Raw genomic sequence first — 27,755 nt, 5'->3', positions numbered from 1 at the left:
AGATTAAGAGAAACTAATTTACAGAGGATTATATTTAAATGAGTGGTTATAAAATTTGCAAATTAGATGATAAATTGCTGGGAAAAATTTATGATGATGAAAATGGCAGCGGGAGATGTGAGGAAGTCCAAAGAAGTTATGAAACTTTGTTGAGATAAAAGAAAGGTTGTTTATTTCTGTACTTTATTTTGTAAAAACCCCTAATAAAAATTTATTAAAAAAAAAAAGAAAAGCCAAACATGAGAGGCCCGCCCGTGAAAAGGGAGCAGGCTCCGTCCCTTTTAATTCCGCCCGGCGAGTGAATAACTCGCGAACATAATTGCAGGAGCCGCTTTCAAAGGAGGGGCTGCCTTCACTTTAAGGCCCACATGGAGTCTAGTTGGGGCATTTCGGAATTTTCTTTCTTTCTGCTCCCCCCTCCATCCTCCATTTATAAAAGCGTGAATAAAACAGTTGCCTTTTTAGGGAAAAAAAAGAAAAGAAGAAGGTTCAGTGCCTTTTGCTCCTTGCAAATTGGTGTATCTGATGGTGGGGAAGGCTTTTAAAAAAAAAACCACTAGAACCCCTTTGTGACACCCACCCTGGTCACTTTCAGACAAACTTGGAGGGGGGAAGGCGGAAAGTTTGCCGGGACCATTGAGACAGCCGCCAAAAGCTGCCTGGGTGATGGAAGGAGCCGTCTATTCGAAAGAGCCAGAAAATTACGGCTAATTAATAATACCAGAGGAGCCCCCCCCCCGCCTCCGACTCCCTCTTCCCCTCGGGGAAGGGCACCATTCAGTCTCGACTGGGCGGGGGGACCATCTACTCCCCCATCCCCGCCCCGCGGAGCCGCGCCCGGCCGCCCCTTCGCAGGAGCGGAGATCCCAGCGCGGGGCACGCTGCACCTGCCGGGAGTCGAGGTCCAGGGCCGGGGGAAAAGTTTGCTCTCCGGGAGCCAAAACGCGGCTGCTGCTTGTGGCAGGCTCCACATTGCGCAAAGCGCAAAGCCGGCGAGCCCGTCTCAAGAGCCAGGACGGAAACGTCGACTCGCCCGCGCTGCTGCTGCTGCTGCTGCTGCCAGACAGTCCGTCCTGCCCGGTCTACCCGCCTCCCGTCGCGGCTGCTTGGGAGGCTGCAGGGCGCTTTTATGAGCCGCAGTCGTCCGACGTTAAACGCACTGCAGAGAGTTCTTAAGGAGCCTGGGATCGATTTTGGTTAATCGCGGCTAACCGCGTCTGGGACCCTGTTTTACAAGCAGCTCGCAGCTCCGCTCGTTTTCTAAGCAGTTAAACATCGGATGACAGAAGCCCGGACCCGACTCTCCCCACCGGGGCTCGGGCGGCTCTAGATGTCTGTCTTGCAGTCCCGCCGCCCGCGCCGAAAAGGAGCCTCGGACGCCCCGTCCGAGGCAAGGAGGGGGGCAGAACCCCCGCCCATCTCGAGGCGCCTCTCGCCAGATGCATTTATCGCTTCCCCGGCGCGCTGAACCTCCGGGTGTAAAGGGTTTTCATCCCACTGCGAAAGCGGGAGACGGGGTCTTGGGAGGGGTCCCACTCGTGCTCCAAGGCAGGCATCTCTAAACTCGCCCCTCCAGCTGTTTGGGGACTACAACTCCCATCATCCCTAGCTAACAGGACCAGTGGTCAGGGATGATGGGAATTGTAGTCCCAAAACAGCTGGAGGGACGAGTTTAGGGATGCCAGCCCCAAGGGGAAGCGGGTGGCCCCCCTCCCTGCGCCCCCCCCCAGCTACCCCTCTTTCTTGTCCTCCTTCCGCGCCCGGTTAGGCCCCAAGGTGACCGGCTGGAGAAAAGAGGCGTATTTGGGGTGGGGGTGCTGGGGTCCGGGGCGCGGGTGCGGAGCGCCTCCGGAGGGCCACTTGCGAGCCTTCGCCCAGCTTGGTCTCGCGGGCCAACTCAGTTTGCCAAGGGCCTGAGTTGGGAGAAGGCATTTACTCCCCAGCGATGTTGTGGAGTCAAGAGACTGAAGGGGAAAGGGAGAGGGGGATAAAGAAAGGGCTGGATCTACAAAGGGTTGGATCGATACATTCATAAATATCGATCGGTCTTTATTTTCCAATTAACTACGCATGTAAAGAAATTCCTATTACCCGCCTAACGGGCCCCATTTCTCTCTGATCGTTATCTTGTTAGCGCCTCCAAAAGAGATTTCTGCCCATTTGCCGTCGTTAAATCTCCACTGCAAAAGCACGATCTGCTTCGATGGCTCGTCTCTGCTTCAAGGTCTCTCTCCCTCCGTCGTGGGGGCCGCTCGCGGTTGCTTAGCTCCTTGACGCGCCGCCCGACTTCTTCGCTTCCTAAAGGTCATTCACACGACTCATTTTACACGCCGGGATCCTTCACCTCTTTTACCTAACCCCCCAAAGGTTGAAAGGGGGCAGGAGGGCCAAGGAAGATCAGTAGGGGCTTCTAAGCTGGAGAGGCGAAAGCAGCCGACCAGCCTGTTCCCACAAGGTGTGTATCAATGCGTGACTGCGTGGTTTCAAGACGTGACGAGAGTTTTTGAGGACACGACCAGCAGCTAACTTCGAGTGATCCCTGCCATCACTCAAGGAGATAAACGGAAAAGGAACCCAAAAAGAGCACCCCAACCCTCAAACCCCACCGAGCCTCCGTTGCTGCAGAGCTCCGTCCTGGCCAAGTGACCCGGAAGGTGCCGGGAACGTGGGCAGCCCCGCAGACGCGCGCGGAGTCCCCTCCTCCGGGTGCCCCAGCCCCAGCCCCCTGGCCGCGCGCGTCTGGCTGGCAGGGAGCTTCCCACCGAGGTAGCCTCCGCGCCCCGATTCCGGGACCGTCGCGCTCCTGGCGGACGGGAGGAGGGAGGGGGCGCGCGGAGGGGCGGGGCCACCAGCCCGTCTCTCGCTGCTTCTCCCCACACTGCGCCACACACACACACACACACGCCGCGCGCGCTTTCCTCCTTGCATCTCCGCGGCCAATGGCGAGAGGCGCAGGCGTCCACGTGGGGCCGGGAAGGGTCCAAGGCTGGCAAAATGTGAATGAGAAAGAAGAGCGCGATTCAAAGGTTCTGCCGGCGCCCGGGAGGGAGCGACGGAGCGCGCCAGACGGAGATCGGGGCACGGCACTCGCCCAGGAACCCAGACGGGGGAGCCAGTCCGGCAGCCCGGCAGCCGCGCCAAGCCGAGTCCAGCGAGGGAGCGCCGCCCGGCCGCCGGATCCCGAGCAGCGCGCCGGACTGGAGCAGGGCCCCGCGCCCCGATGCCGCCCGGCCCCGGCCAGGCACAGTCCGCGCTGAGCCTCCTGCGCCGTCGCCGCCGCCGCCGCGGCTCTGCTCGCCCGCCCTCGCCGGCGCCCCGCCGCCCCGTCCAGCTTCCCGCCTGACGCGCCCGCGCGCCCGCCCGCCCGCCGGCCCCGCAGCGCCTCTATGAGTGCAGCCTTTCCGCCGTCGCTCATGATGATGCCGCGCCCTCTGGGAAGCAGCACTGCCTTCAGCATAGACTCGCTCATCGGCAGTCCGCCGCAGCCCAGCCCGGGCCACTTCGTCTACACGGGCTACCCCATGTTCATGCCCTACCGGCCCGTGGTGCTGCCGCCGCCCCCGCCGCCGCCCCCGGCCGCGCTGCCCCAGCCGGCGCTGCCGCCCTCGCACGGGCACCACCACGCGCAGATGCCCAGCCTGCCCGCCAGCTTCTGCTCCAGCCTGGCGCAGGGCATGGCGCTCACGTCCACGCTTATGGCCACGCTGCCGGGCACCTTCTCCGCCTCGGCGCAGCACCAGGAGGCGGCCAGGAAGTTCGCCCCGCCGGCGCTCCAGGGCACCTTCGACAAGGCGGACGGCCTGCAGGCCGAGGCCGAAGACGGCAAGGCGTTCCTGGCCAAGGAGGGCTCGCTGCTGGCCTTCTCGGCCTCCGAAGCGGTGCAGGCGTCCCTCGGTGAGTCAAACGGGCGGCGGCGCGGGGAGGGAGGGGGTTCCGTGGCGCGACCCCCACTCCCCACGCGCGGATCCTGGGCTTGGGTTTGTTGCAACGGCCACACCAGGTGGTTGTCCTCCAAAGGTTAGCTGGTGATCTCGCCTTCCCCCGGCCAGATATAATCCACATTTATCCTTTCTGGGGCGGGAATCGGATCAATTAAACAACACCCTGTTGCCGAGGTTCCGTTTCGGAGCGTCGCTTTTAGGAAGCTTCCTGAAGTTGAAAGGACACCCTGGGCAGAGTTAGGCCGTCTGGATGGGGGGCAGCCCGGGCGCAGAGGAGGGCCGGGTCTTCTTCCAAGGAGACTCGGGGAATTCAGTCGCCGAGTCACACACTGGAAATGGCAGTGGCCCCATTTGTACGGATTGGTTTAAATGTTTCAGCCTTTCCGTCCCGTTTCTCCAGTTCAGGAAGGGCTGGTGCAGGCCCCGAAATGCTCCCTTCTCGGGCTGCTTCTCTGCTGCTGCTGCTGCTGCTGCTGCTCAAGCTCTTGGTGGCGTTTTTGCTGCTCCTTTTAAATCACTTCGGAAGCGACCAGGCAGGGGTCTGAGCGGGGAAATGCCGCAGCCTTGCCAAAGAAAAAGCCAAACATTGAGGCCCAGGAAAGCAAGCGCTTCACTGGCCTGAGTGACTGTTTTCCCAGGAGTTGGAGGGAGAGAGGCGAGAAGGGCGGTGAGGAAGTGCCCCTCCCCGGGGACAACCTTGCCCTGCCGTCGAAGGGCCTTGGGAAGAGGGAGGGAAGGAGGGCCGCCGGCTTCGAGCTGCTTCAAGTTATTTCAAAACGAAGCCGCCCTTCTTGGCCTGGGAAAAAGCGGCGTCTCGGCCTGGCAGGCCTCGACTCGGCTTCGCCAAGGGGCCATTTGCCGAGATTGCCGTCGGGCGATGGTTGCCAGGCGGCGTTCACCACGACACGGCTTATCTCGGCCTGATCCCAGCGAACCCCGCGGCCATTTCTTGGTGGAGCAGAGTCCGCTTGGCGGGTGGGGTGCAGCGACCTGCGCCTCCCCGGAGCTGATTCGGGGACCCAAGGGAAGGGAAGTTTCTTCCGGAGGCAGGCCGGGGCTCTCTCTCGCTGCCGTCCTGCTTGCTTCCAACGTCCCCAGGCCCGGCGCGGAGGGGGGCGCGGGAAGGGGCGGCGGGCGGGGAAGGGAGAGGCGCCCGGAGTAACGCGCGGTGCTCTTTCTGGCTTCCCCGCAGGAACCGTCCGAGGCGCGTCGGGGAAGGAGGACGCCAAGGCGGCGGAGGAGGAGGCCAAGGGCAAGGAGGAGAGCTTCTCCATGGACAGCGACCTCGACTACAGCTCCGACGACAACCTGCCCGGCCCCGCGGCGCACAAGGAGGACGACTCGGGCCACGGGCTGGAGGAGGGCGGCCCCAGCTCGGCCAGCGCCAACAGCACCACGTCGACGGGCAAGAACCGGCGGCGGCGGACGGCCTTCACCAGCGAGCAGCTGCTGGAGCTGGAGAAGGAGTTTCACTGCAAGAAGTACCTGTCGCTGACGGAGCGCTCCCAGATCGCGCACGCGCTCAAGCTCAGCGAGGTGCAGGTCAAGATCTGGTTCCAGAACCGGCGCGCCAAGTGGAAACGGGTGAAAGCCGGCAACGCCAACTCCAAGACCGGGGAGCCCTCGCGGAACCCCAAGATCGTCGTGCCCATCCCCGTCCACGTCAGCAGGTTCGCCATCAGGAGTCAACACCAGCAGCTGGAGCAGGCCAGGCCCTGAGCCAGGGGGAGGTAAAAGAGAGAGACGGAGAGAGGGAGGGAAAGGCCACCTTCTTCCTCGGCCCCCTCCCGGGTAAAGTTTGGAGGAAAGCAAACACACAAGCAAGCAAGCAGACGCGCGCCTCCCCTGCAACTCCGGTCCGGGCTCCGGGGAGAGCCCTCCCTCTGGCTCTCTTTCTCTCGGTCCCTCCACTGCCAAACCGAAGACGAACTGTCCCGCGAGGCGCAGGCTGTGCCTTGGCGCGGTCGGGTTCCGGAGCGGGAGTCTCGCAAGCCCGGAAAAGACGATTTACCTATTTATTAGACTGCCCGAACTTTGTATATAGAGCGCTGGATCTCGGCTGCGGGATTTGGACTGAGACAGGACCAAAGGGGCGGCGGCGTCAAGTCTTACATTCCAGAACTGCGGACTTTTGGGCGGGGAAGGGAGATGTTCCCCCGCCCCGTTTCTTTCGGGAGAGAAAATAAGACGAAAAGGACCGGTTTAATTTTTGCTGCTGCTGCTTCTTTTCTCCCTCCTTCCCTCCCCTTCTTTTTTTCTTTTTGGTTACGGCGGAAGGCTGAGCGAATGAGGCATTCTTCAGGTGGATCCCTCCCCCCCCATTGATTCCCCCATTTTATTTAAAGTTCTGGCCTTCTCTCGACTTGGTTGCCTTGCCTAAGCCATGTTCCTTTCCTATTTCAAATGCACGACCTTTTTATTTTTGGTTGTTGTTCTATTGTGTTGCATTAATTTATTTCAAATGTAGTTTACGCTTTTTTTCTTAAGTTATGAAAACGAAATGAAACACAGTAATGTTATAAATAAAAACCTGAAAAAAGAAAAGGAAGAAAAAGGGGAAAATGCTCAGAGTGACCCCAGCTGTCCTTCCTTCTGCGCGTCTGGCGAGGCTTCTTGGCGCGCGAGGGGCAGCAAGGCGCTTTCCTCGCAGCGGGGAGGAGAGGGCGCCCCAAAAGCTGGACCAGACGCCAGCGGGGAGGTCTCCTTCTCAGTGCAGCCAAAAGCACAGGGGAGGGGGCCCTCCGGATTAATAACCCGCCTCACCTCAGGGTCGTCGGAAGAACCGGGAGAGGGATTCGTTCCCACTGCAGGGGACGGGTTGGAAGAGCCGCGGGTGCCGTGGGCAGGAGGACGGGAGATTCCAGCTTCCGTGGAAGGGGGAAACCCACCCCTTTCAGTTGTCGGGTGAGGGAGCCCTTTCCGCCCCTCCGAATAAGAACTGCAGGCGCGCCTACCCCAGCTCCGCGCAGCCGTCCGCGGACAGCTCCGCTTTCATTCCGGGCTGCGAGGGGATGGGAAAGGGCTCTGCAGACCCAAATCCAAGGGAATGGGCTGGGGCGCGGGTGGTGGCTGGCTTGCCGGGAAGAAAGGGAGGCGGGCTCGGTGGGCTTCCGAAGCGGGAGCCAAGCGGGGCGGCCCGCCACCCTCCCTGCTTCGCTCTCACTTGGCCCGCTCGTTCTGTCCACACGAAGGACGGTGCGCTGCTTTCTGCCTCAGCAGATGCGCGGAGAAAGAGGCGCCTCGGTGTTCTGACGAGGCTGCAAAGGGATTCGCCCAAGCTCAGGATCTGCGGCAGGAGGGCAGAGAGGAGCGGGAAAGGCGGGTGTGAGAAGGCGGCTTGGGTGCGGGGAGAAGCCGGAAGAATTGCCCCGACTCGCCTGCGGGAAAGCGCCTTGGAAACGGGACTGAGGCCCCCTGGTCCCCCCGGCGCCAGTCAAGACGCGTGAAAAGGAAAGCTGAACGGGGAAAGCGGCAAAGGAGGCCGAGATGCCAAGCGCCCCTTCCTTCCCGGGACGGAGAGAGCAGCGCAGGGTCCGGCCTGGGCTCGAAGGAGGCCGGTCGCACAGGGACAGAAATCTATCACTTTCACTACATCGTTTTGTAAGGTGTAGAATTTCGTTTGCACAGCCTGGAAATGCAGCTCTGCAAAGGCGCCTCGTCGCGAGTTCTGCTCCTGTAAGATGCTCTTGGCGTGGAAATTTCATCACCATCCTCAAGTTTCCAACTAAGTAGCCAGATCTGCATGTTTTGCATTAACATTTTTTTAAAAACGAGGCGGTTCTGGGTTTCTGAAGTGCGATGTCCGTGAGGTCGGGGCTCCCGACTTCCCAGGCGAGAGTCCGCGGCTGAGCTGCACAGGAATTCGCCTTCAGAGTGAAATAATTTGCTTCTGCCGAGGCAGAGAGGCGAGCTGAAGTCGGCCTTAGTCTTTCCTTGCCGGCGTGTGGAGCGGCTTTGATGGCGGGCGCCGAGGTGCAGCCCTGGAGCGAAAGAGAGCCAGGATCCCAGGCGGCCGAGTCGACAGTGTGCCGTATCCGCACAAGCCCAGCTCTCCATGGATGCAAACTCTGGTTACCCAGAAGCAGGCAACTATGTATAGATGCTGCCTCTTTCTGGATAATCAGAGTACCGTAATCATGTACACACATATATGCATATACATGCTACGCACACCAAAAATAACTTTTAAGTTGGAGGAACGGGCTGTCAAAGCTTTAAAGGCGCATATGGGTTAAAAGGGCAGGGGTCAACTTTGACATTCTAGCCCAAGCACCTGCGTTTTGTGGGGAAAGGAAAGGAAAAGCTACATTCCGGCACACAGACGGGGCAAATGGTCGGATCTTTTCGCCTCCTTTTGCAGCTCTTTGGCGCTGAAGCAGCCGCCACCCAAAGACCCGTTTGCTCCGCTGCGAAAGAGCTGCTGGGCCCCCGCCCCCTCCTACACAACGGCGAGGAAATAGGAAGACCGGGGGGGGGGGAGAGAGCGAGCAAGAAGAAGGCGCAAGAGCCCGAGCAGGCGGCGGAGGACCGCCGACTTCTCGCCCCCCCTCAGACAATAATCTGAAGCGACCGGGCAGAGGCGGGGGGGGGGGGCGTGTTGTGCTGCATGCAGGCAGGGTCAGGAAAAGCCCCGGAGTGGGAGCCACCAAGGCAGAGGCAGAAGCCAAGAAGATAAACAAGCGAGGGGGGTTGATAGCTGTCATCATCACCATCCTGGCTTTCATTTGGCTGCCTAATGAGTCAGATCACAGGCAGAGAGAAAAATTGTCAATCGCCCAGGCTCTAATGAATTTTTTTGCAAATTGTAATCAAGCCAGGCCGTCTCAGCTCGCTGATTAATGAGACCCAAGAGGCTTGGCCGGCACCTCAGCTTTTTATTCCATCCCATCCTCCCCGCACTAAATTAACAGCAACTTGTCTGCGCTTCAAATTAACTCTCAATGATTAATTCTGATGGGGGGGCCTGAAGAATAGCTCGCGCTAATAGACACTGGCCTCTGATGCTGTTTGAAATTAATACACTCCCCCCCACCTTGGGCTGCCTGCTTTAATCCAGAGCTGGGCTTTGACATCCCTATATTTGTTGTTACAATAAATTTCACTTACATCTGCACATCAAATCATTACAAAGCCCTCGCGGCCCCGTCCCAGCAAGAGCCCCGAGGGCCAAGCTGGAAAAGCGCCGGGACCGCCCCGCTCTCAGCCTGCAAACCCAACTCGAGAGCCGCTTCTTTTAACATTTGATTAGAAATACTCGGGTTCGGGTCTTCTTTCTCGCTTTAAAAATAACAAGCAAGCCAGCAACCAACAACCGTCTTTTTACTCTACAGCTAATTGTTGTGCCATTTAACGCAGCTCTGCGGCAGGAGAACGAATTCGTTTTTAAACCACAAAGAGCAGGATTCAGAATGTTCTATTTCGGGAAAGGGAAAAGGAACGAAATCTCCCTTTTGGGAAAATAAATAAATCAATAAATAAATCGTATTCGGGTTTTTAGGATGCACCGAGAACTGCGGCCCCGGAAGAGAAACTGGATGGCGCTGGGCAAAGGTGCCTCTGGACAAGGGAAGGCGGAGGGCGAGCAACGAGACCATTTCCCCGACCTTGACAGACAGAAAGTAAAGGAAAGTTTGATTTTCCCAGAAAGAGAGAGCAAAACCAGCCGCCAGCCTCTTTCTCTCTCGCAGCCGGCGCCGGGATGAAGGGCTTGGAGGGGAGTCCGACTCTGCTGCCCTTCAACTGGAGGGCCAGCTGGGGTCTCCTCGAAAGGACCGAGGGAAAGAGGGCTTCCCTCCGCGCCAACCCCGCTCCGGCTCCGGCTCTCTTCTCCCAGCTGCCGGGATCAGGCCTCCCCGCTGCGCATCTCTGGGGCTTCCTGGCTGGGGATGCGCACCAGGCTGCGCTGGGACTCCTGCTCTCCGCAGAACAGCCAGGCCTGTCTCTCTCTCTCCTCGTTCCCACCCCGCGGCCCCCCAAGGATCAGAGCTGGACTCTTCCCTCTTGATACTGTTTGTATTGACTTAATTGGTTTAATTATTTCGGCTGGGATTGGCGAGCCGCAGACAGCGCCGCATCCTTGGAAGCGCCCCTTTGGTGCCCCAGGGACCCGCGCCGGGATCTCCAGGAGGAAAGGCGGCAGGTCGCTCAGTGAGAGTCTCAAGGGGGTGGGGAGACGGTTTTCCTTTCCTTTCCTTTCACTCTTGCAGGCACCAGACATTAAAAACCATTTAAAAAACGAAATGGCGTTTTTAGCTGAAGGCCAGCCTGTAAACTGGGCCACCGAAAGATGCACTGCATCTGGCGAACCCTCCCAAGCCGGGCACTGGGAAGTAGGCAAGCTTCCCGGCTCCACAGAGCTCTGGTCCTGCACAGACCTGAAGCCGGAGTCAGCTGCGATGTTTTCACGCGCACCCTCTTTCCCATGGGTAGGCAAGCTAAGGCCCGGGGGCCGGATCCGGCCCAATCGCCTTCTAAATCTGGCCCGCGGACGGTCCGGGAATCAGCATGTTTTTACACGAGTAGAATGTGTCCTTTTATTTAAAATGCATCTCTGGGTTATTTGTGGGGCATAGGAAATTCGTTCATTCCCCCCCTCAATATATAGTCCAGCCCCCCACAAAGTCTGAGGGACCGTGGACCGGCCCCCTGCTGAAAAAGTTTGCTGACCCCTGCCTTTCCTTAGACAAGAAAAGGGAAGCAACTGCACTCGGGGATCAATGCGAAGAACTGGGGAGGCAAGCATCATCCTCTTGGCCAGGGGAAGGAGTCCAAGGACGAGGACAAGACCCTCCCCCAGCCAGGACTGAGAGCAGGACTGAGCAGACGCCTGGAAGATGAGGGAGGGGACGTGTGTCTGTGGGGGGCGGGCGGGTTAGAGATCCGGGCCAACCGACAGCAAGGAGGAGACTTAGACCGAACCCGAATGTTTGCGCTCGCACTGAAGTCCTTTAAACGGCAGTTTGGAAACCGGGCGAGTGGAAGCCGCGAAAGCCTCTGTTGCACAAAACACGGAGGCAGCGCAATCCTAAACGCATTCGCATCCCCGCGGCTGGCAATCCGCTGCCTCCAGCGCTTTTGCAAGCAGCCAGCTTGTTTGCGCCGATCTCTGCTGGTTTTTAATGCCCGGTTCCAGACTAGAAAATCCAAAAAGTAATAAAACGTAACCAGTTCAGTGTGTGGAACACAAGCTATATCCGAGCATCATCACCTGTTTTCGAAAGGTGTGTGAGAAAGGATAGCTAGAAATGCAGGTGTTTCATTTCCAATGCGGTAGCCCTGGGAGTCTCTTCCAGCAAAAAAGTGGTATAAGCTTTCCTGGACTACACAGCAGAAACGGAGTAGAGTCCACTAAAAATGCCATAATAAACGGGCTAGTTTTTGTGGTTGCACAAGACTCTTCGAATGCTTTTCCCCCCTCAGATATACTGTATAATAAATTTCCTGGTTCTCATTATCTAGCAAACCCCATTGAAACCTGAGTAAGAACTTCCCGCTTGCTTGCAACTTCTGTGAGCTGCTTCTCACGGTAGTCGGGCCTATGGAGAGAGAAGCTCCCATTTTCTGAAACCTAGCAGTGAAAACCAGCTATTAGATGCATCTCCTGTACCAGCAGCCAGCTCTGTAGGTAGCTTAAAATGTGGAGCAACTTTCCTATGTGTGCCTTAACAGCAAGCAAAAGCCCTAGCCAGATCAAAAACCCCGCCAGATCAATCTTCATATGCAGCCCTTATGGTGTAAACATGAGAAATATGAGCGGGGTAACTGAACATGAATGCAAATCACACTGTCACAGTAATAAACTACTTGAAACATTGACACACAAAAGCAACACCATATGTATGAAGACAACCTGTATGAATTATAAATTACATCATAAAAATTGATTGCCTATTTTAACCATTCAGAAACACACAGACACACACCCACCCCCCCCAAACTGCTGTTGACTGTCTTCATGCTCCCCTCAGAAGGTCACCTCAGCCTCCCTGCCTGCAGATGATCTCAGGTATTTTGCAAAGCCAATGCACATTTTGGCTTCTGCCGTGGGCCCATTTTTCATGCAATTGAGGAATTATGATTCAGATTTAAACACGTATGCTAAATCAAAAATTCTTAATTATATGAAGCAGTTTCCTTTAATACACACACACACACACACACACACACACACACACACACCACTATCCCCCTGCACTATTTAATTTCATTGGAACCTGTTCATTGGTGTAACCCAGGACAAGCTTTTGAGTGAAACAGATTCCTTTCACTTTTACACATTGAGGCCACTAAGGACAATTTTATAATGCAATTAATAGCATCACCGAGTCGCTACTGGTTATTTAAAAAAAAAAAAAAGTTCAGCAGCCGAGAGTGAGTTTGCTCCTAACTCAACCAACTGGTGATGGCTGTTTCCTATTCGTGCCACACTTCCAAGGTGCAGCCTGCACATTCTGCTCTTTTGTGATCCCATTTCATGAGTGAGCTTACTAAGGTTTCCACCCCACAGCAGCCCAAGGCTGATCGTCGTGTGGCTTAGGTGGGTTGGAAAAGTTGCCAACCTGTTTGGAGTCTCGTGCTGAATACTGGCTCGGTATGAAAATGGTTGTTATTTAATTCTTCTGTCCAACGAATTACTAGAGCAGCTCACAGAAGCTACCGTTGTTTACCCTCCCTCCCTTTGAATCCTCTGTTGTTGAAATTTTAGACGGCAAGCTCCTGCGAGGAGAAGAGAGGCTTTGCTGCTCACATTATTCTGAAATCTTTGCTGCTTATGTTACTCTGTAAAGTGCTATCTGCAGCAGTGGGGCGATGCTTAAGACTACCAGGTGCCTAAGGTGCCTAAGCACTGGGAAGCAACTTTGCTTTAAATTGCTGTAACCCACTTTGGAACCTGCTGGTGAAGGGCAGGTATTACATTTAATACTGCAATAATAATAACAGCAACAATAAATAAAATATAAATACAACGTTTTACATTTTAATTTTACAGTAACCGATCTAGTTAAAAATAGAACTTTATGTTTTCTATGTCCAAAAGCTCTTATATTTTACAAATCCAAAAAGACAAACTGAATTCCAACAAAAAAAAAAACGGGAATTATGAACATTTTCTCACATTAATTCCAGCTGGGCTGAAGTGCAATGAATGTGTTCTGGATTCAACCCATAATTTACTCATCAATTCTAGAAAAAGTGTTGGCTGGAGCTGACAGGAGCTCTGCGGGGCGAGGGGAGGAGAGAGCAATTCTTGAGCGGGGGCGGGGGGGGGGCGGTTGCGTTTCCCTCTCTCGGGTCGAGTCCTGAAGGTGTCACTCCACAAAAGAAGGTGTCTTTGTTTTCTAAAGGGAAAGCTTTAGATGCATCTCACCACCACCATTTTTAATTAAAGAAAATAAAGCAAATGCTACACTCAAAATCTGATTAAAACTTAAATACATGATATTGTCTTCTGATAGTAGTATAGTTATTCAAGGATAGACGAATAACTCGCTTGCTCAAACATTTGTTTCCCTTTTATTCAAAGCAGCCTCCTCTCTGACATGCCCCCAAGATGGGGTTTATATTCCAAAGTTTATCAGAGACAACCGTAGCTCTTCAGTGCCTCTCCCATGCATTTTTGCATCACCTCCTAAGTTCTCTGTAAAGCACTTAGCTTGACGCAGCCTACAACCCTCTGAGCACCTTCAACGAACTATGTCCATGGTTTGTCATACCAGCAGCTAACCCGCAGGACGTGCCACACAAATCACGCCGCTCCAAAACCAGCTTCCTCGCCCAGCGCCCTTCCACGGAAGAGAGAGGTCTTGCTCCCCATCCCGGTCCTTTTCCAGTCAAAGAATGGGGACAGTCCCGCTTGATTTTTCCTCTCTGCAGCGTGCAAGATGGAGGCAGAGCTCTGCGTGCCTCTCCCCACCCCCTCCTGGGAGAATGCTGGCCTTTGAAATGGGCAAATGCTGCAGCCCCATGCAGAAGCCGGGGGGGGGGGAGAGAGGGGGGCGAAATAATGGAGCCTGCCTGCACCGCGGCTGCTCTTTTTTCCTGCTGCGCGCGGGCCATAGAGAACTCTAATCTATTTATTTCAAGCCACTTCATCCCCTCTCATGCTTTTGTCATGGCTCCAGCCCCCGGCTTTGTGGTATGACCGCCAGTCTTTTAAAAAGCCCCTTCCCCTCTCGTTTGGGGTCTCTGTGGCTGCCTGAATTACAATGGATAAAACAAGATTACACCGGCCTGATCCTATTAAATCCTGCCAACTGATCTGCATTGACCTCTCTTCAGTTCACTCTCCAAACTTTCTTAAAACTTTGCTCCCGTCATTTCTGCCTGCAGAGGCAGGAAAATAAACACCATAAAACTAGTCAAAGCCAGCCAAGACAGCAGCTGATAAATTGTTTTTTTAAATGGTTGTGTTCTAATTCTGTTCTAATAATTTATCCCCACTGATGCAGCCTTTATTTTTATTTTTTTTTCAATTTTTTAATTAATTTTCAAAATTTATAACAAATACAACATAACACAAAACAAAACATATAAAAAGAAAAACAATGAAACATATAACATTTCTTCCAATTCAAATCCAAATTAATTTCCATTATTAAATGACTTCCTCGGATCCTTCCTAACCGATTTTCATTGAATCTCATTTTAGCAATTTTCCAATATTCACTTTCCAATACAATTAAATAGTTCAGATTACTAACTTCCTTTCTTTTTATCATAATCTCAATCCATAGTATTATACAATTCAACATACTTTAATCCTAAAACAATTTAATACTTGCAAGTATTTCCACTTATGTTATATTATAATATTTAGCTAGATATTCCTTAAATTTCTTCCAATCTTCTTGATGTTCCTCCTCTTTCTGATTGTGGATTCTTCCAGTAAGGTTGGCCAGCTCCAAAAAGTCCAGCATCTTCATCTGCCAATCTTCCACTGTTAGTATTTCTTGTGATTTCCAATTTTTGGCTAGTAAAATTCTCGCTGCAGTTGTGGCATACGAAAACAGTCTAACGTCTTTTTTGGGCAATTCCATTCCTATTATCCCAAGTAGAAAGGCTTCTGGTTTCTTAATAAATGTATATTTCAACATTTTTTTCAGTTCATTATATATCTTTTCCCATAAGTCTTTCACCTTTGGACATGTCCACCACATGTGGTAGAAGGTACCTTTTTCCTTCCCTTCCTTCCCTTCATATGACAGATCTTTGCTAATTTTACTAGGGTTAAGTACCATCTATACATCATTTTCATAATATTTTCCTTTAACACCATACATGCAGTAAACTTAACCCCTTTCTTCCACAACTTTCCCAGTCTTCCATCATTATATTATGACCAAAATCTCTTGCCCAATCTATCATCACAGATTTCACTTGTTCATCCTTTGTATGCCACTCCAACAATAAATTATACATCTTAGACAGATTTTTGACATTAGTATCTAACAACTCCGTTTCCAGTTTGGTTTTTTCCTTTGCAAAACCATTTTTCTTATCCAACTTAAATAATTCATTGATCTGGTAATATTGAAGCCAATCCACTTTGTCTTTAATTTGATCAAATGATCTTAATTTAAATCCTTCATAATCCTCTAGCAAAAGATCAGAGTATCTCAACCATTTACTTTCCATGTTTAACTTTTTTGGGGGCCTTAGCTTCCATTGGTGAGAGCCATCTGGGAGTTTTCCTTTTTAAGAGATCTTTATATCTTATCCGAACATTATATAATGATTTTCTGATTACACGGTTTTTGAAACCTTTATAGGCCTTTATCTTACCATACCATAAATAAGCATGCCAACCAAATAAATTGTCAAACCTCTCCAAGTCAAGAACATCAGCATTGTCTAATTGTATCCATTCTTCAAAGTATATTTTCAGGTCAGGCAGGGAAAACCCCCCTCTTTCTTTTGAATCTGTAAGTAATTTATATTTAATTCTGGGTCGTCGTCCCCTGCCAGATAAATTTAGACAAAGCTTTCTGCCATTCTTTAAAACATTTCACATTATCAATAATTGGTAGGACTTGAAATAAAAACAACATCTTTGGCAATACATTCATCTTAACCACTGATATTCGGCCTATTAATGACAATTTTGATGCAGCCTTTATTTGTTTGTTTCCTTCTTTTTTTTGCTGACTAGCTTATTGGACAGGATAGAAAGAAAACAGCAGGCAAGTGTGGCTTGGATAATAAACCCAGTTCTCAGCAGGATTACTCAGAACTGATTCCCTCCATGGAAGTTGTCCTAGCTGCTGCTCTCATGTATGAATGTGTGTTTCAAATCTCCCGCTGGGTAGCATAATATGGTTGCTGGCCCAAGTTGCTGGCCCCCCAAAAGCTGGCCCAGGTCAAATTCAAAAGGGTAGTAATGTTTGAATTCAGGTAGGATGTTCAGGTTAAGGAGCTGCGAAAAATGTAATTTTCCCTTCACTATGACTTTCTTTGTCACAGCTCTGCTCTGATGGGAGCAGCCAGCTGTTGTTGCTCTGCCTTCTGTGTACTTCAAGAAAACCTGAGTCCCTAGACCCTAGTAGCTCCCTTTTTTTGAGGGGGGGGGGTTTCCTCTCTTCACAGCTAAACTTTTCTCATCCCTGTCACTGGAAGTTGCCCTCATAGCCCCCGGGGTCAAGGCTCAAACTGGACTGGATTCTGGATTTTGCTACTGATTACTATGAAATGTCTACATGCCACATCTATTGGAAGATAAGGACTCTCCCCTCTTTCTCAAACTGACATTTCAGAATGTCCACATTTGTTTCCCAGCCCACAGTCATGCACAGAGGGAACATTTGCAAGGGAAGATTAAATAAAACCATAAAACACTTTTGTTTGGCACCGTCTTGGGGATGCATAAATTGAACTCTGTTACAATTTGCAACTTACAAATCTGAATTGCAAACAAAATGGGCAAGTGCCATTTGAGATGAGGAAAACTTGATTTCATTAAGAAGTGCATCATATGTGCAGTCTCATAAGCAATAGCATGGTGTCTTATTTCAGTGTTGCTCAGAAGTTTAATTCAGCCTATGTGAGCTAACCTGATAATGTGGTATCACCTAATGTGTTTACCACAACCACACAGGGCAGCCACCACCAACTTGTACTGGGTGGGGCTGATGACACCCAAAACATACGGAGCATACCAGGCTGGTGAAAGATATGGAAGCTGTGGGAATGTTCAGGGACGCAGGAGAGGATATATTGTTTATTAATATCCTTCCTAACTTGTGCTAGCAAGTTCTATAACTTAGCAGAGTTTTAACATTCCCCTTTAAACACACAGCAGGTAGCTGGTTGCAAGCTTGTTTAAGCTTTTCAATAGATTCCTGGTAATATCCCTTATTTCCCTCTTAAAAGAATAAACAAGCCACAATCTTGTTTAAAGTATATAAAAGTAGTTTACTCACATTCTGTTCACAGTTGGATCCCAGAAGGCATATGTACATATGGATCTACCCCATATGGGGGGGGGGTTAATCCCAGTGGCTGCAGACTAGCAGTCGCTGCAGTTCAGACAATGAAAGGAAGATGGAAAAGAAGGGAGGAGGGCTTCATGCCTTGTGCTTTTGTTACCTGCACAGGTAAGGTCACACCCACCTCTAGTCACATGCAAAAGGAAGGATGCTCCAGCCCAGGAGGAAACAGGAAGTTTTTGACTGGCTGAACCAAACATCCCCTTGCATGTCCACTCTAGGGAAACAAGGAATGTTGTACTTGACTGCTACTTATGCATCGCATCCCACAGAAGCCTGCTATCAAGGCAGCAAAATGTTGGCCTTGAGGGAGTTGACCCTTTCCTGAAATTTAAGCCAGAAAAGAGTCCTGTGGCAAGAACAGGGCACCCAGAGTTCATGTCCTCAAGGAGCACATAAGAGCACAGTTCTGCTGGGTCCGCCCGATGCCATCTGGTCCAGCATTCTGTTCTCACAGTGGCTACCCAGGTGCCCATGGCAAGCCTGCAAGCAGGACCTGAGTGCAAGAACACTCTCCCCACTATGGTTTCCATTAACTAATATTCAGAGACCTCAGACAGTAGTCGTGGGGCAGAGCCATCATTTGTTGTAGCTACTGATGTACGTCTAACCCTCCTTTAAGGCCATGCAAGTTGCTGGTCATCACTACCAACCTGTGGGAATGAGTTCTATAGTTTAACTATACCCTGGATGAAGAAATACTTTCATTGATCTGTCCTGAATCTTCTGAAACTCAGTTTAATTGGATGGTCCTGAGGTTCTTGTATCATGAGAAAGGGTGAAAAGACATTTAGTACAGAGAGGGAAAATAATAGTAGTAGTAGTAATAATAAACAACTTCATGGGATACATCCCACCTGCCCAGCCCTAAACAACCCCATGGAGATGATGTTAGGGACTTGGACCAATTTCCTCTCTTACTCTTGGACCATTTCCCCCCACCCTTCAAATGATCCCCTAATATTCTGTGTCCTTGCTTTCAAGCACAGACTAAACTGATCATCAAGATGTGTGAGTCTAACTTCAAGTTTCTTTATATCCTTTATATCCCCATCTCCAGAAAAGAGATTCAGCTAAACACCAGGAAATTGTTGGGATTTACTTGTGAGTAGAAGGCAGGCACCTGAGCAGGGATGAAGCAACCCTTCCCCCCCCCTAAATGGCACAGCAGGCACGGAAACCCCTTCTCCCTCCCTCCCTTGCTGGAGAGGTCTCAAGCTCTGTCCCTCCTCCTGCAGTTGTGGCCCCTTGTTAACCTCCCCCAGTTACCTACTTGTTAAGGCAAGGGCAGCCATTGGGGAACTTCATCTTCATGGAGGCAGGGTAGTCAGGGACAGAAAGGAAGGCAGACTACCCGCTGATGTGCCAAAAACGGAGAGTGTAGCTGGAGGAGGGATAGAAGGAATCTGGGACTTGATTCAAGAGGGAGGGAGGGAGAGAGAGAAGGAGGGTCCCTGCAGCTCCCTTGACTGACCATCAAGTCACCTCAGGGTGCTGCAGCACATGGGCTGACAAGAACTGATCTAATGTATTATCTGGTAGCCATCATGAAATTATGAGATTCCAAGTCACTCATTGTTGGTTACATGATTCTACCCTGCTAAAGAAATAGAAAGGCAGAAATGTGAGAAGTTAGACAATTGGAGTAAATGAGGTGGGGGCAGGGCAGATGAAAGGGGATGCGTGTTCCTCTCAATGGCTTCCAACCACCATTATTATCTGCCTACCTTTCCCTTTTTCAGTACATAAAAGGCTGTGACATGCTTAAGCGCAGCCAATTGTTCCATGAGTCTAATCAATGCATGGAGACTGACAGGAACACTAGGGGTGGGAGGTGGGGAGATGTTTCTATTTTATTCCCTCCACCCACATCCATATCCTAAAAGAAACAAGTTTCATTCCAGCTAAGGGGTTTGATACTGCTGAACTGATCTACTTGCCCAGGGGCCACTTACAATCCAATGGCTTGATACCGCCATGGCCAAGGGAGTTTGATTCCCCATTTGTTGCTCATAAAGCTTGGAATTCAGACTCTAAAGATAACCTCTAACTGCAGTCGGTGGTCCGGGCCTAGATAGGCCAGCCTCTTTGTGACTGTGAGAGCAACTCTCAAAGCACCATTCCTCTGCCAATACAGGCCCAAAGTGGCCTGGGAAAAGCAATTCAGTCAATATCACCAGGAGAGGACGGCCAAGCAGAAAGACACAAGGCTGAGAATGGGGGGGAGGGGGAATGAAGATGCACCAAGCGAAGGAAGGTTCAACGGCACTCAGTCATACTGACAGACCCTTGTCTGGTGAACAGACAACAAATTAGGCCGGGGAGAAATGTACAGTATTCAGGTTTGAAGGCAGATTTATGAACTAAGGGATTTCCCACATGATCACCAAAAGCTCGTTTTGTGTGATACCCCTATGGGGGGGGGGGACTTCTCAGTGAAAATGATGCAACAGCTTATTCTCATGTGAAATAATATTTTGTTACTGATAAGTCACTTACAGGACTTGTCAGGATACGTAAGAAATAGCCTTGTTACAGATGAGGGAATTGTGCTCCTGATCTGAAGAATTCTGCCTCAATTTGCATTCCCATACAAAGTTGTGCCCTTGGGCATGGGAGAGAGGCCCCGTGGAGCCTCCAGAGAGGGAGTTTGATCAACTTGGAAAACAGAGGGCCAAAAGAAACGCTTCACAAACTGGCATGGCTACATAGAGGGCTGAACCCCGTAGACAGCAGTATTTTTTAAGTGTAGCCATTGCAACTGAGCATTATGTACTTTTGAACAAACAGCAGTTCTTTAAACAAACAAAAAGGTGATGAACTCTTTTTAGTTCCACAAAATTTCTAGTAAGTTTCATGGTTCAACATTTGCAGTGCAGTGATAAGTTACCATGAGAGAAGGATAGCAGCATAGCTCCTGAAGAGAAATTGTTAATCTGAAATTTATAAAGGACTTTCCCTAATGAATAATAGTTGAGATCAATCCATTTTCCTGTCTCATTTTGCAGAGTAACATTTGTAAAGTAAGGTGATCTCAATTAGTCCCTCTAATCACTCTCCCCTTTCTGGAAGAAGACTACAGAGGTTTCCTAGCAAGCTGGCTAAACAACAAGTACGCCTTCAAACATATTTCTTCTTCTTTTTGTGGTGGTGGTGGTAAGAAGTCTGGCCTGCCTAGATTAGTGACTGGTTCGTTCCCCCCGCATTTCAAATGTTCATTGCCATCCACTACTGAAATCTCCCAACATGCTGCAGTTGCAGCTGCCTCATTAAAATGAGCACATTCCAAAGACTTGTGCATTCTTTGCCTGGAGCACGGAGTTCATTCTGGCTTTTGATGAATTTAGTCACAGAACTGATCCCATGTTGTAGAAATTAGAGAAATAATACAATTAAAAGTTGAAATGAGTGTGCAGAGGACTGAGCAAGACAGTGAAGGTTGTGTTGCACTCTTTCCCACCATAGGACAGGTGTGAGGGATCCTTTGTATTATTTACGCATGGATATGGCTGTCACCACCCACATTATGTATGCAAATTTAGGTCTTGGCATGAATTAAATGGTTAGTAACTGGGTTGCTTTGTAGGATGACCCTTGCCAGTCTGGGTTTTCTCCTAGTTTTGGGATCAAATCTGTCGTTGCTGTGCTGGATGAACTTTATTGGGAGAGGAACAGCAGGTCTACATCCCTGTTATGCAACTCTGGTGGTGCCGGCCTGGCCATGAGGCAGACTGAAGTAGCCACCTCAGGTGGCGGAATCCCATGGGGCTGAGCCCCCTGTGGGAACCCTGCCCACTCTTGCTGTCAGTGGGGTCATATGGCAGAGGCTGTGCTACCCCAGTAAGAGATGTTTTGGAGCCAGGGTGGCAATGGCAGGGGCAGCACCCTCCTCAGGCGGCAAAACAGGGCGGGCCTGCCCCCAGTCTATGGTGTCTTCCTAGATCGACTGGGGGGTTGGCGGCACTGTTCTTCAGTGGTTCTGCTCCTAACTGCAGGGCCAGTTCCAGACAGTAGCACTATTGGACCCCAGGCAGTTATGACATGGGTTGCCCAATGGCACTATTTTGTACCCAGTGCTATTTAGCATCTATATGAAGCCACTGGGAGGCAGTTATTAGGCAATTTTCAGTATGACTTCTTCAGTGTGCTGATCACTCACCCAATATTTTTTTCTGAATCAGTGGAAGTCCTGAGCCTGGATTGGATTGGATGCAGTCCTGCCTGGATGCAGTGTTGGGCTAGATGGGGGCTGGTAAGCTGAGACTGAAGCTTGGTAAGTCAAAAGTTCAGTGGGTGGGGGTTTGCAGGTCGAGGAAACTGACCATTGGCCTGTTCCACCTGGACAGGGTTGCACTCCCCTTGAAGTAGCAGGGTTATAGCGGGGTAGGAGCTTATTTATCTTTATCACTGAAGAGACTCAAGTGACTTCATTGGTTAGGACCAGCATCTACGAGCTTTGGTGTCAAGGAGCTGTCAAGTGAACCCAGGTCGTCCACAGGGCAGGAACGTATGGAAGGCCTAGAATGCATTTAGCTTTTTATTAGCAGAAAAACAACAACGCAGCAGTGTTTTCTGGCTCCAGCTGAGACGTTGCTGACACTGACTACTGGCCTCACCCTTCCCCCTCTAGCCTCTCACTCTGGATCCCTCCCGAGTAGACAAAGACTGTGTCAAGGACTCCTCCTCTGGCCCTGTCTGGCCCTCTGCTTAGCAACCTGCAGGATTCTCCTTGATTGGGGTGTCAGAGGGGGAGGAGAGGCAGAAAGGCCGGAACTGCCCTACTGCTGGGGAGCAAGGGCAACCTCTGACTCCTCTCTGTCTGAGTCTGTGCTCACACTGTGACTCTCAGCCTCTAACCCTGTCCTGAAAGGGCCTCCTTCTCCTGATCGCTCAAATGCCATAGCACCTCCCAGCTCATCCCTTCCCCAGACTGCTCCTCAGTGTCCCATCACCAGGATCCAGGATCTAAATTATCATCTTCTGTGCCCTCCCTGGGGGGCTCTTGGGTGGGGGGCTCCCACCACTCTTCCTCATCCAGCCAGTCCCTGACACCTTGTATGCCGCTGGAGATCTGTCCACAGTGGTAATTGCAAGACTTGATCATTGCAAGTTTCACAGTGGGGCTGCCTTTGAGGTTGGCCTGCAAACTGCAGTTGGTGCAAAATGCTGTTGTGAAGTTTCTGTCTGGAGCTGACCATTGTCAACATGCTTTGTTGAAGCAGCGGCACTGGAAGCTCCAGGCCAGGTTCATATCCTTTTTAAACCTTCACCCAGGTGACTGTGTTAATAATCCCAATGGGCACATCTAAGAAAATATCCATACCCATTTAAGAAACTGTGCATTGAGGAATAAGTTTAAAGTGTTTTATTAAGAGGGTGTGAGAAAAACTTGACTGCAAGACTAAGAAACCCAGACTTGGCCTAAAAGGCCACAACAGATGCTCGCTTCTGGTCAATCAACAAGTAGACCATGGCTGACAGCTGGATTTCCATGTTCTTTTATGCATTGCACCCCCTCAGTGTGAACGGACCATCCTCTTTCCTAACAATGTTGCCACTAGAATATCATATGATCAGGAATGATTAGTTAAAATATAAAAAAACCCCAATCATTTCAGCATTTAGAATTAACTGCTATGATTCTCAAGGGAATGCTAGGAAACAACCAGAAAGAGAAAGTAGTGAGCAGTGGAAGGAAGGAACAGAAGAGGGAGGTGTTGGAGGAACACCACATATTCATGAAAGGAGGAACGTACATTCACTGAAACTGGAAATAGTGTGTCAGTGTAACTCCCACACTGGATTGTCATCAGGATAACATGGAAGGGGAGGGAGGTCTGTGTGTGTGTGTTGGATAAAAATACATTTCTGGCAGAGATCAGAGTACTGATTTTCATAGGTGTAGCCAGGATTTTTGTTAGGGGGTAGGTTCCAGGGAGATATCACGAGAGCCTTGCAAAATCTTGTGAAATCTCAAAGGGTTCTGTGTGAGATCTTGCTGCTGCCGCTTCTCCTCACGTTCACCCCCCCCATTCCTTCTGCCACAGAAGCCAGGAGAAGTGGCGGAAGCATTGGCTTCCAGGTTCCAGCAAGATATGGCTAGAGCCCGGAAGCCACCACCCCTTCTTCCGCCGCAGCTGCACAACCTTGGTCAGTGAGATTTCAGTGGGGGACAGCAGTACCTTACTGTTTCGCCTCAGGTGGCAAAATGAGATGGGCTACCCATGGTTTGGTTCATTCATACTTAACAATCTGTCCAAGGAATTTCTGCTGTGAAATCCTCTTCTTATGCCCCTAGTAAAGAGAATAACTAAAATGTGAATAATTTTGTTTCATTTCAGTTTTGTTTCAAACCCAAAGTTATAATCCTGATACAAATTATCTCAAGTTCTTTTTTAATCACTATCTAGCCTCCAGATCAGGACCGTATTTCTTGTATGGTCAAACTGTCGGCTTACAGACATTTAAACAGATTCACAATCATATTCTATAACGCATTATCATCCTGTGTAAAAGTACTGTATCAATCCTATCCAATGCCCTCAACCAGGGGTGGCCAAAGTGGTTCCCTCCAGAGACTACAACTTGCAACAACCCCCACCCATTGGGCATGCTGGCTGGAGCTGATGTGAGGAGTCCCATACATTTGGAGGACACCACAGTACATCAAATAATTGCTCTGGATCTAGGAACCAATCTTGGCTGCACCAACTTAAAAAAGACTGCTCTAATGGTCACATTCTTATCAGTATCTCTAAATTTAAACTTTACTGGATTGAACTTTGGCCAACTGGTCACTTGCTCAAGGGCCTCCAAAGTTTCTCTCTCAGGGATACAAGGAGGTGGGACTTCTTTAGCAAAACCATGCTGTGAGTCATCAGCAGGTAATGTTCTTAGCACCATTTGGTGCATGTTTGCTGGTTGTCAAAAGGCGTGAGGGTGGCTGAGTCAAGAGCTCTGCTTTCACTTCATTCTCTACCTTCACCAGAGGGTCCAGGTCTGTGGTCCACCCTTGCAAACTTTGCCATGACATCCTGGGAACCAGTCTGCTTGTTCCTCTGCCATGCCTTTTCTTTTTTTTAAAACAGTGGTTAGACTGCATATTTGGCCTATAAAACACAATGTTTAAATGGCAACACCATGAACTGTGAATCCCTCCTGGGGAGAACTTCACCTCCAGTGTGATTTCCTGGGTCATCCTACCTTTTATTTTGGGCTACAAGAATGCAATGACTGCACTGCTGCTACTGCTCACCCCAGATACCATTTCATTTCAGTCTCCTTTGGGTCCCTTCTGACTCTACAATTCTGTGATTCTATATGCTGGCAGTGAGGGATGGATCAATGGTGACAGGACTTTCACATGCTGCACATCACAGATAGATGCATTCAGCACGGGGGCTTAAACTTTAGGGGTGCGTTGCACACTTCAAAACTACTAGCTTATACACACACTAAGTAGAAGAATTGAAGCATTGCCACCCTACCCCACCACACTCACCACCCCCTCCCCTCTTTCCCCTTTTTCTTCCTAACATTGTATACAACACTAATGTCTCACAACAAATTAAACTGTAAAAAATGTAACTTGGAAAAAATAGACAATGCATGTATTTTTGTAAATTAAGAAATACTTAATAAAAATATATATTTTTAAAAAACTACTAGCTTATTTTCTCACATTTTACTTCACTAGCTAATTTTCATTTCACCAGCTAGATCTCTGTTATTAGATTATTGAGTATCATATCCAAAGGAAAAAAAAAACATTTTCTGGATCCCCGAGTCTAACTTCATTAGTCCAGTATTACTCCCTCCTCCCACCAAAAAAAACCCCCTAGCCTTGAAAATACAATGATGTGGAAATTTGAGGAGAGGGTTGTTTGTTTAAAAACATAATTTAATTCAGTAATATTAACCAGATGTTGCAGTACTAGAACTCCAATAATCCCTGACCATTGGTCATGCTGGAAGGTGATGTGGGTGATGAAGTTCAACAACATTTGGTTTGGTGGGCCACAGGTTACCCATCCACTATAACAGTTGGGAAGACAGTAATCTTCAGGTGCCACATTGCAGACAACAGCAGAAAGACGGTCAATGAAGCTATAGTGGTACCTCTGGTTACGTACTTAATTCGTTCCGGAGGTCCATTCTTAACCTGAAACTGTTCTTAACCTGAAGCACCACTTTAGCTAATGGGGCCTCCTGCTGCTGCCGCCACCGCCCGATTTCTGTTCTCATCCTGAAGCAAAGTTCTTAACCCGAGGTATTATTTCTGGATTAGCAGAGTCTGTAACCTGAAGCGTATGTAACCTGAAGCGTTTGTAACCCGAGGTACCACTGTATTCATAATCTGTGCAGCAAATTGATCAGTGAGTGAAACAAATTATTTTTCTTTAAACTAATGAGCAAGATTTTATGCTCCTCCTCCAAGCATTAAGGATCAGGCTATGCAGTGTATTCTGATCCCTTTGCACAGAGCCCCTCCTCCCTTTAATAGGTGTCAGATGAAAAATGACAAAAGGTGAATGGTGAAACCAGATGGGCATAAGTGAAGGGCTCTGAATGGGAGTCAATACTAGTAGATTCCAGGAAAGACCAGACCTTTGGCCACTCAACTAGGGAAGAGACTTGCCAAGAGCTCCCCTTCAGTGCCCTGCCCTGATTTGCTCTTTTGTGGGTCTGGTCAAAACATAGAGAGGCACTGCACAGCACAGCCAAGAGGTGGGTCTCTAAAAGTAATTGCTATCTCACCCTAAAAACAAGGGGCTCTCCCATTTCCAATAGCAGCACTGCTTCCATTTGTCTTCATTTCTTTCTTTCTTTTGACTCTGCTGCCTTGTAGCATACATTTTCTTTTCTTCCTGGGGATCTGTGAGTGCCACCAGCTGAGAATGTTTGCAAGGGCATGTGGAGGTGGGATTTGGGGCAGGAGAGAGCTGTTGAAATGAAAGGCATCTCTCAATCTGCTTTACCAGCCCTCAGTAAACAGCCTTTAGAGAGTTTGCAACAAAGGGAGAGGAGAGTGAGGAAGCACAACCTGTATCTCTCACCCAGATCTGTCACACAGAGATTACAAATCTTTCTACTGCACTGAAATGAGCACTTGATCAGGTCAACTCCAAAGGATATTCCTTCCTTTCCTTTAACTTAGCCAAATCAGGATGATGGAAAATGGGTTTCCGTATGAGGATACGAAAGAGAGAATAACAGTAAGAACAACAATGTATAAAATATATCAACTAGGTGTAAGAATAATTAAAAAATGCAGACCCTGCTGTCAGGTTCACAATCTAGTCAAAGAGAGGAATTAAAATGCTTATAACTTCACTTTCCCTGAAACCTGCAGGGGAAGATGTTTGAGGTTAAAATTGCAGGAGAAAGTCTGGGTGCATGAAGCTTAAATTTGTCAGCAAGTGTGTGAGGTGATAATGTGGAAAATGTTGACTGCTTACATGGCATGGGCCTTACCTTACAATTTCTATGATTTTTGACCTAGAGTGAATGTGCAAGGCTTTTAGTGACCGTTTTCTGATCTTCCCTATTTTTTAAAAAAGGAGATTGGTCAAATTACATGCTCATTCACCACAGCCCTATAATGTGCAGTGCATTTTAAAGTGATGAAAAAGGGACTTCACATATATGATCTCAATAATTTTTAAAGCAGTAACATTCAATTTAATATTAGCTACAATTTGTTGATAATCTTGTCCATATACTGACTGTGGAGTCAAACTAATAGGTATTACAATATATATGTTAATGAAAAAAAATGCATGGATCAACATTTACAGTAAGTGCTTATATATTTGACAGAAGCTGTACAAGTGTAGAATTCAGCTATCAACATAAATGGAAAGGAGAGGCCACAAACAGGTGACATGCTTTGCACAAACAAGGTTGCAGGCTCAATCCTTGGGATGTCCAGTTGAAAAGCATCTAAGCTGCACTTAGAAAGGCACTGACGATAGCCAATACTGGGCTCTATCACTCAATGAATTTTACAAGTATTTATTTATTTAGGGGGGAAATGTTCTGTACCTTTAGTAACGAGAGAAATCTCAGCAGTTGCCTTTGTGGAAAGATGTGAAAGAACAACAACTACAGGCAAACAAGGGTATTTTCTTATATTTATTAGAAAGAGACATATCCAATGTAGCAGTCTCTCTCTTTGCATTACTTTACAACATTTTTAAAATTCAGAATACTGTACAGCTGACACACTAAAAAGGGAAGGAGAAAGCGAGAGGGAAACATAATACAAATTGATATTTAATCGAACAAAATCATATGAAACAACAAGCAAAGTGAAATGTATCAATATGTTTAA

General features: G+C 49.5%; 1 protein-coding gene across 1 annotated transcript; it reads left to right on the top strand.

Moving 5' to 3' along the window:
• Window positions 1-3,370: 3,370 nt before the first annotated feature.
• GBX2 (gastrulation brain homeobox 2) lies at window positions 3,371-6,469 on the top strand. The gene is made up of 2 exons (XM_083755474.1): window positions 3,371-3,894; window positions 5,134-6,469. Exons 1-2 carry the CDS (start codon window positions 3,387-3,389, stop codon window positions 5,658-5,660), a joined length of 1,035 nt encoding a protein of 344 aa, XP_083611600.1. The 5' UTR covers window positions 3,371-3,386; the 3' UTR covers window positions 5,661-6,469.
• The last annotated feature ends 21,286 nt before the right edge of the window (window positions 6,470-27,755 follow it).

This window comes from Podarcis gaigeae (genome assembly GCF_964106915.1).
Source record: "Podarcis gaigeae genome assembly, chromosome: 1".
In the NCBI taxonomy this organism is placed as follows: Eukaryota; Metazoa; Chordata; class Lepidosauria; order Squamata; family Lacertidae; genus Podarcis; species Podarcis gaigeae.
Note: the sequence above shows the minus strand (reverse complement) of the source record. Positions and strands in the feature narration are given on the sequence as shown.

Excerpts from the sequence above, each read along its gene's own strand:
- GBX2 (XM_083755474.1), top strand. The coding sequence starts at position 3,387 with ATGAGTGCAGCCTTTCCGCCGTCGCTCATGATGATGCCGCGCCCTCTG. Across the intron at positions 3,895-5,133 it reads AGCGGTGCAGGCGTCCCTCG|GAACCGTCCGAGGCGCGTCG; the intron begins GTGAGTCAAACG and ends GCTTCCCCGCAG.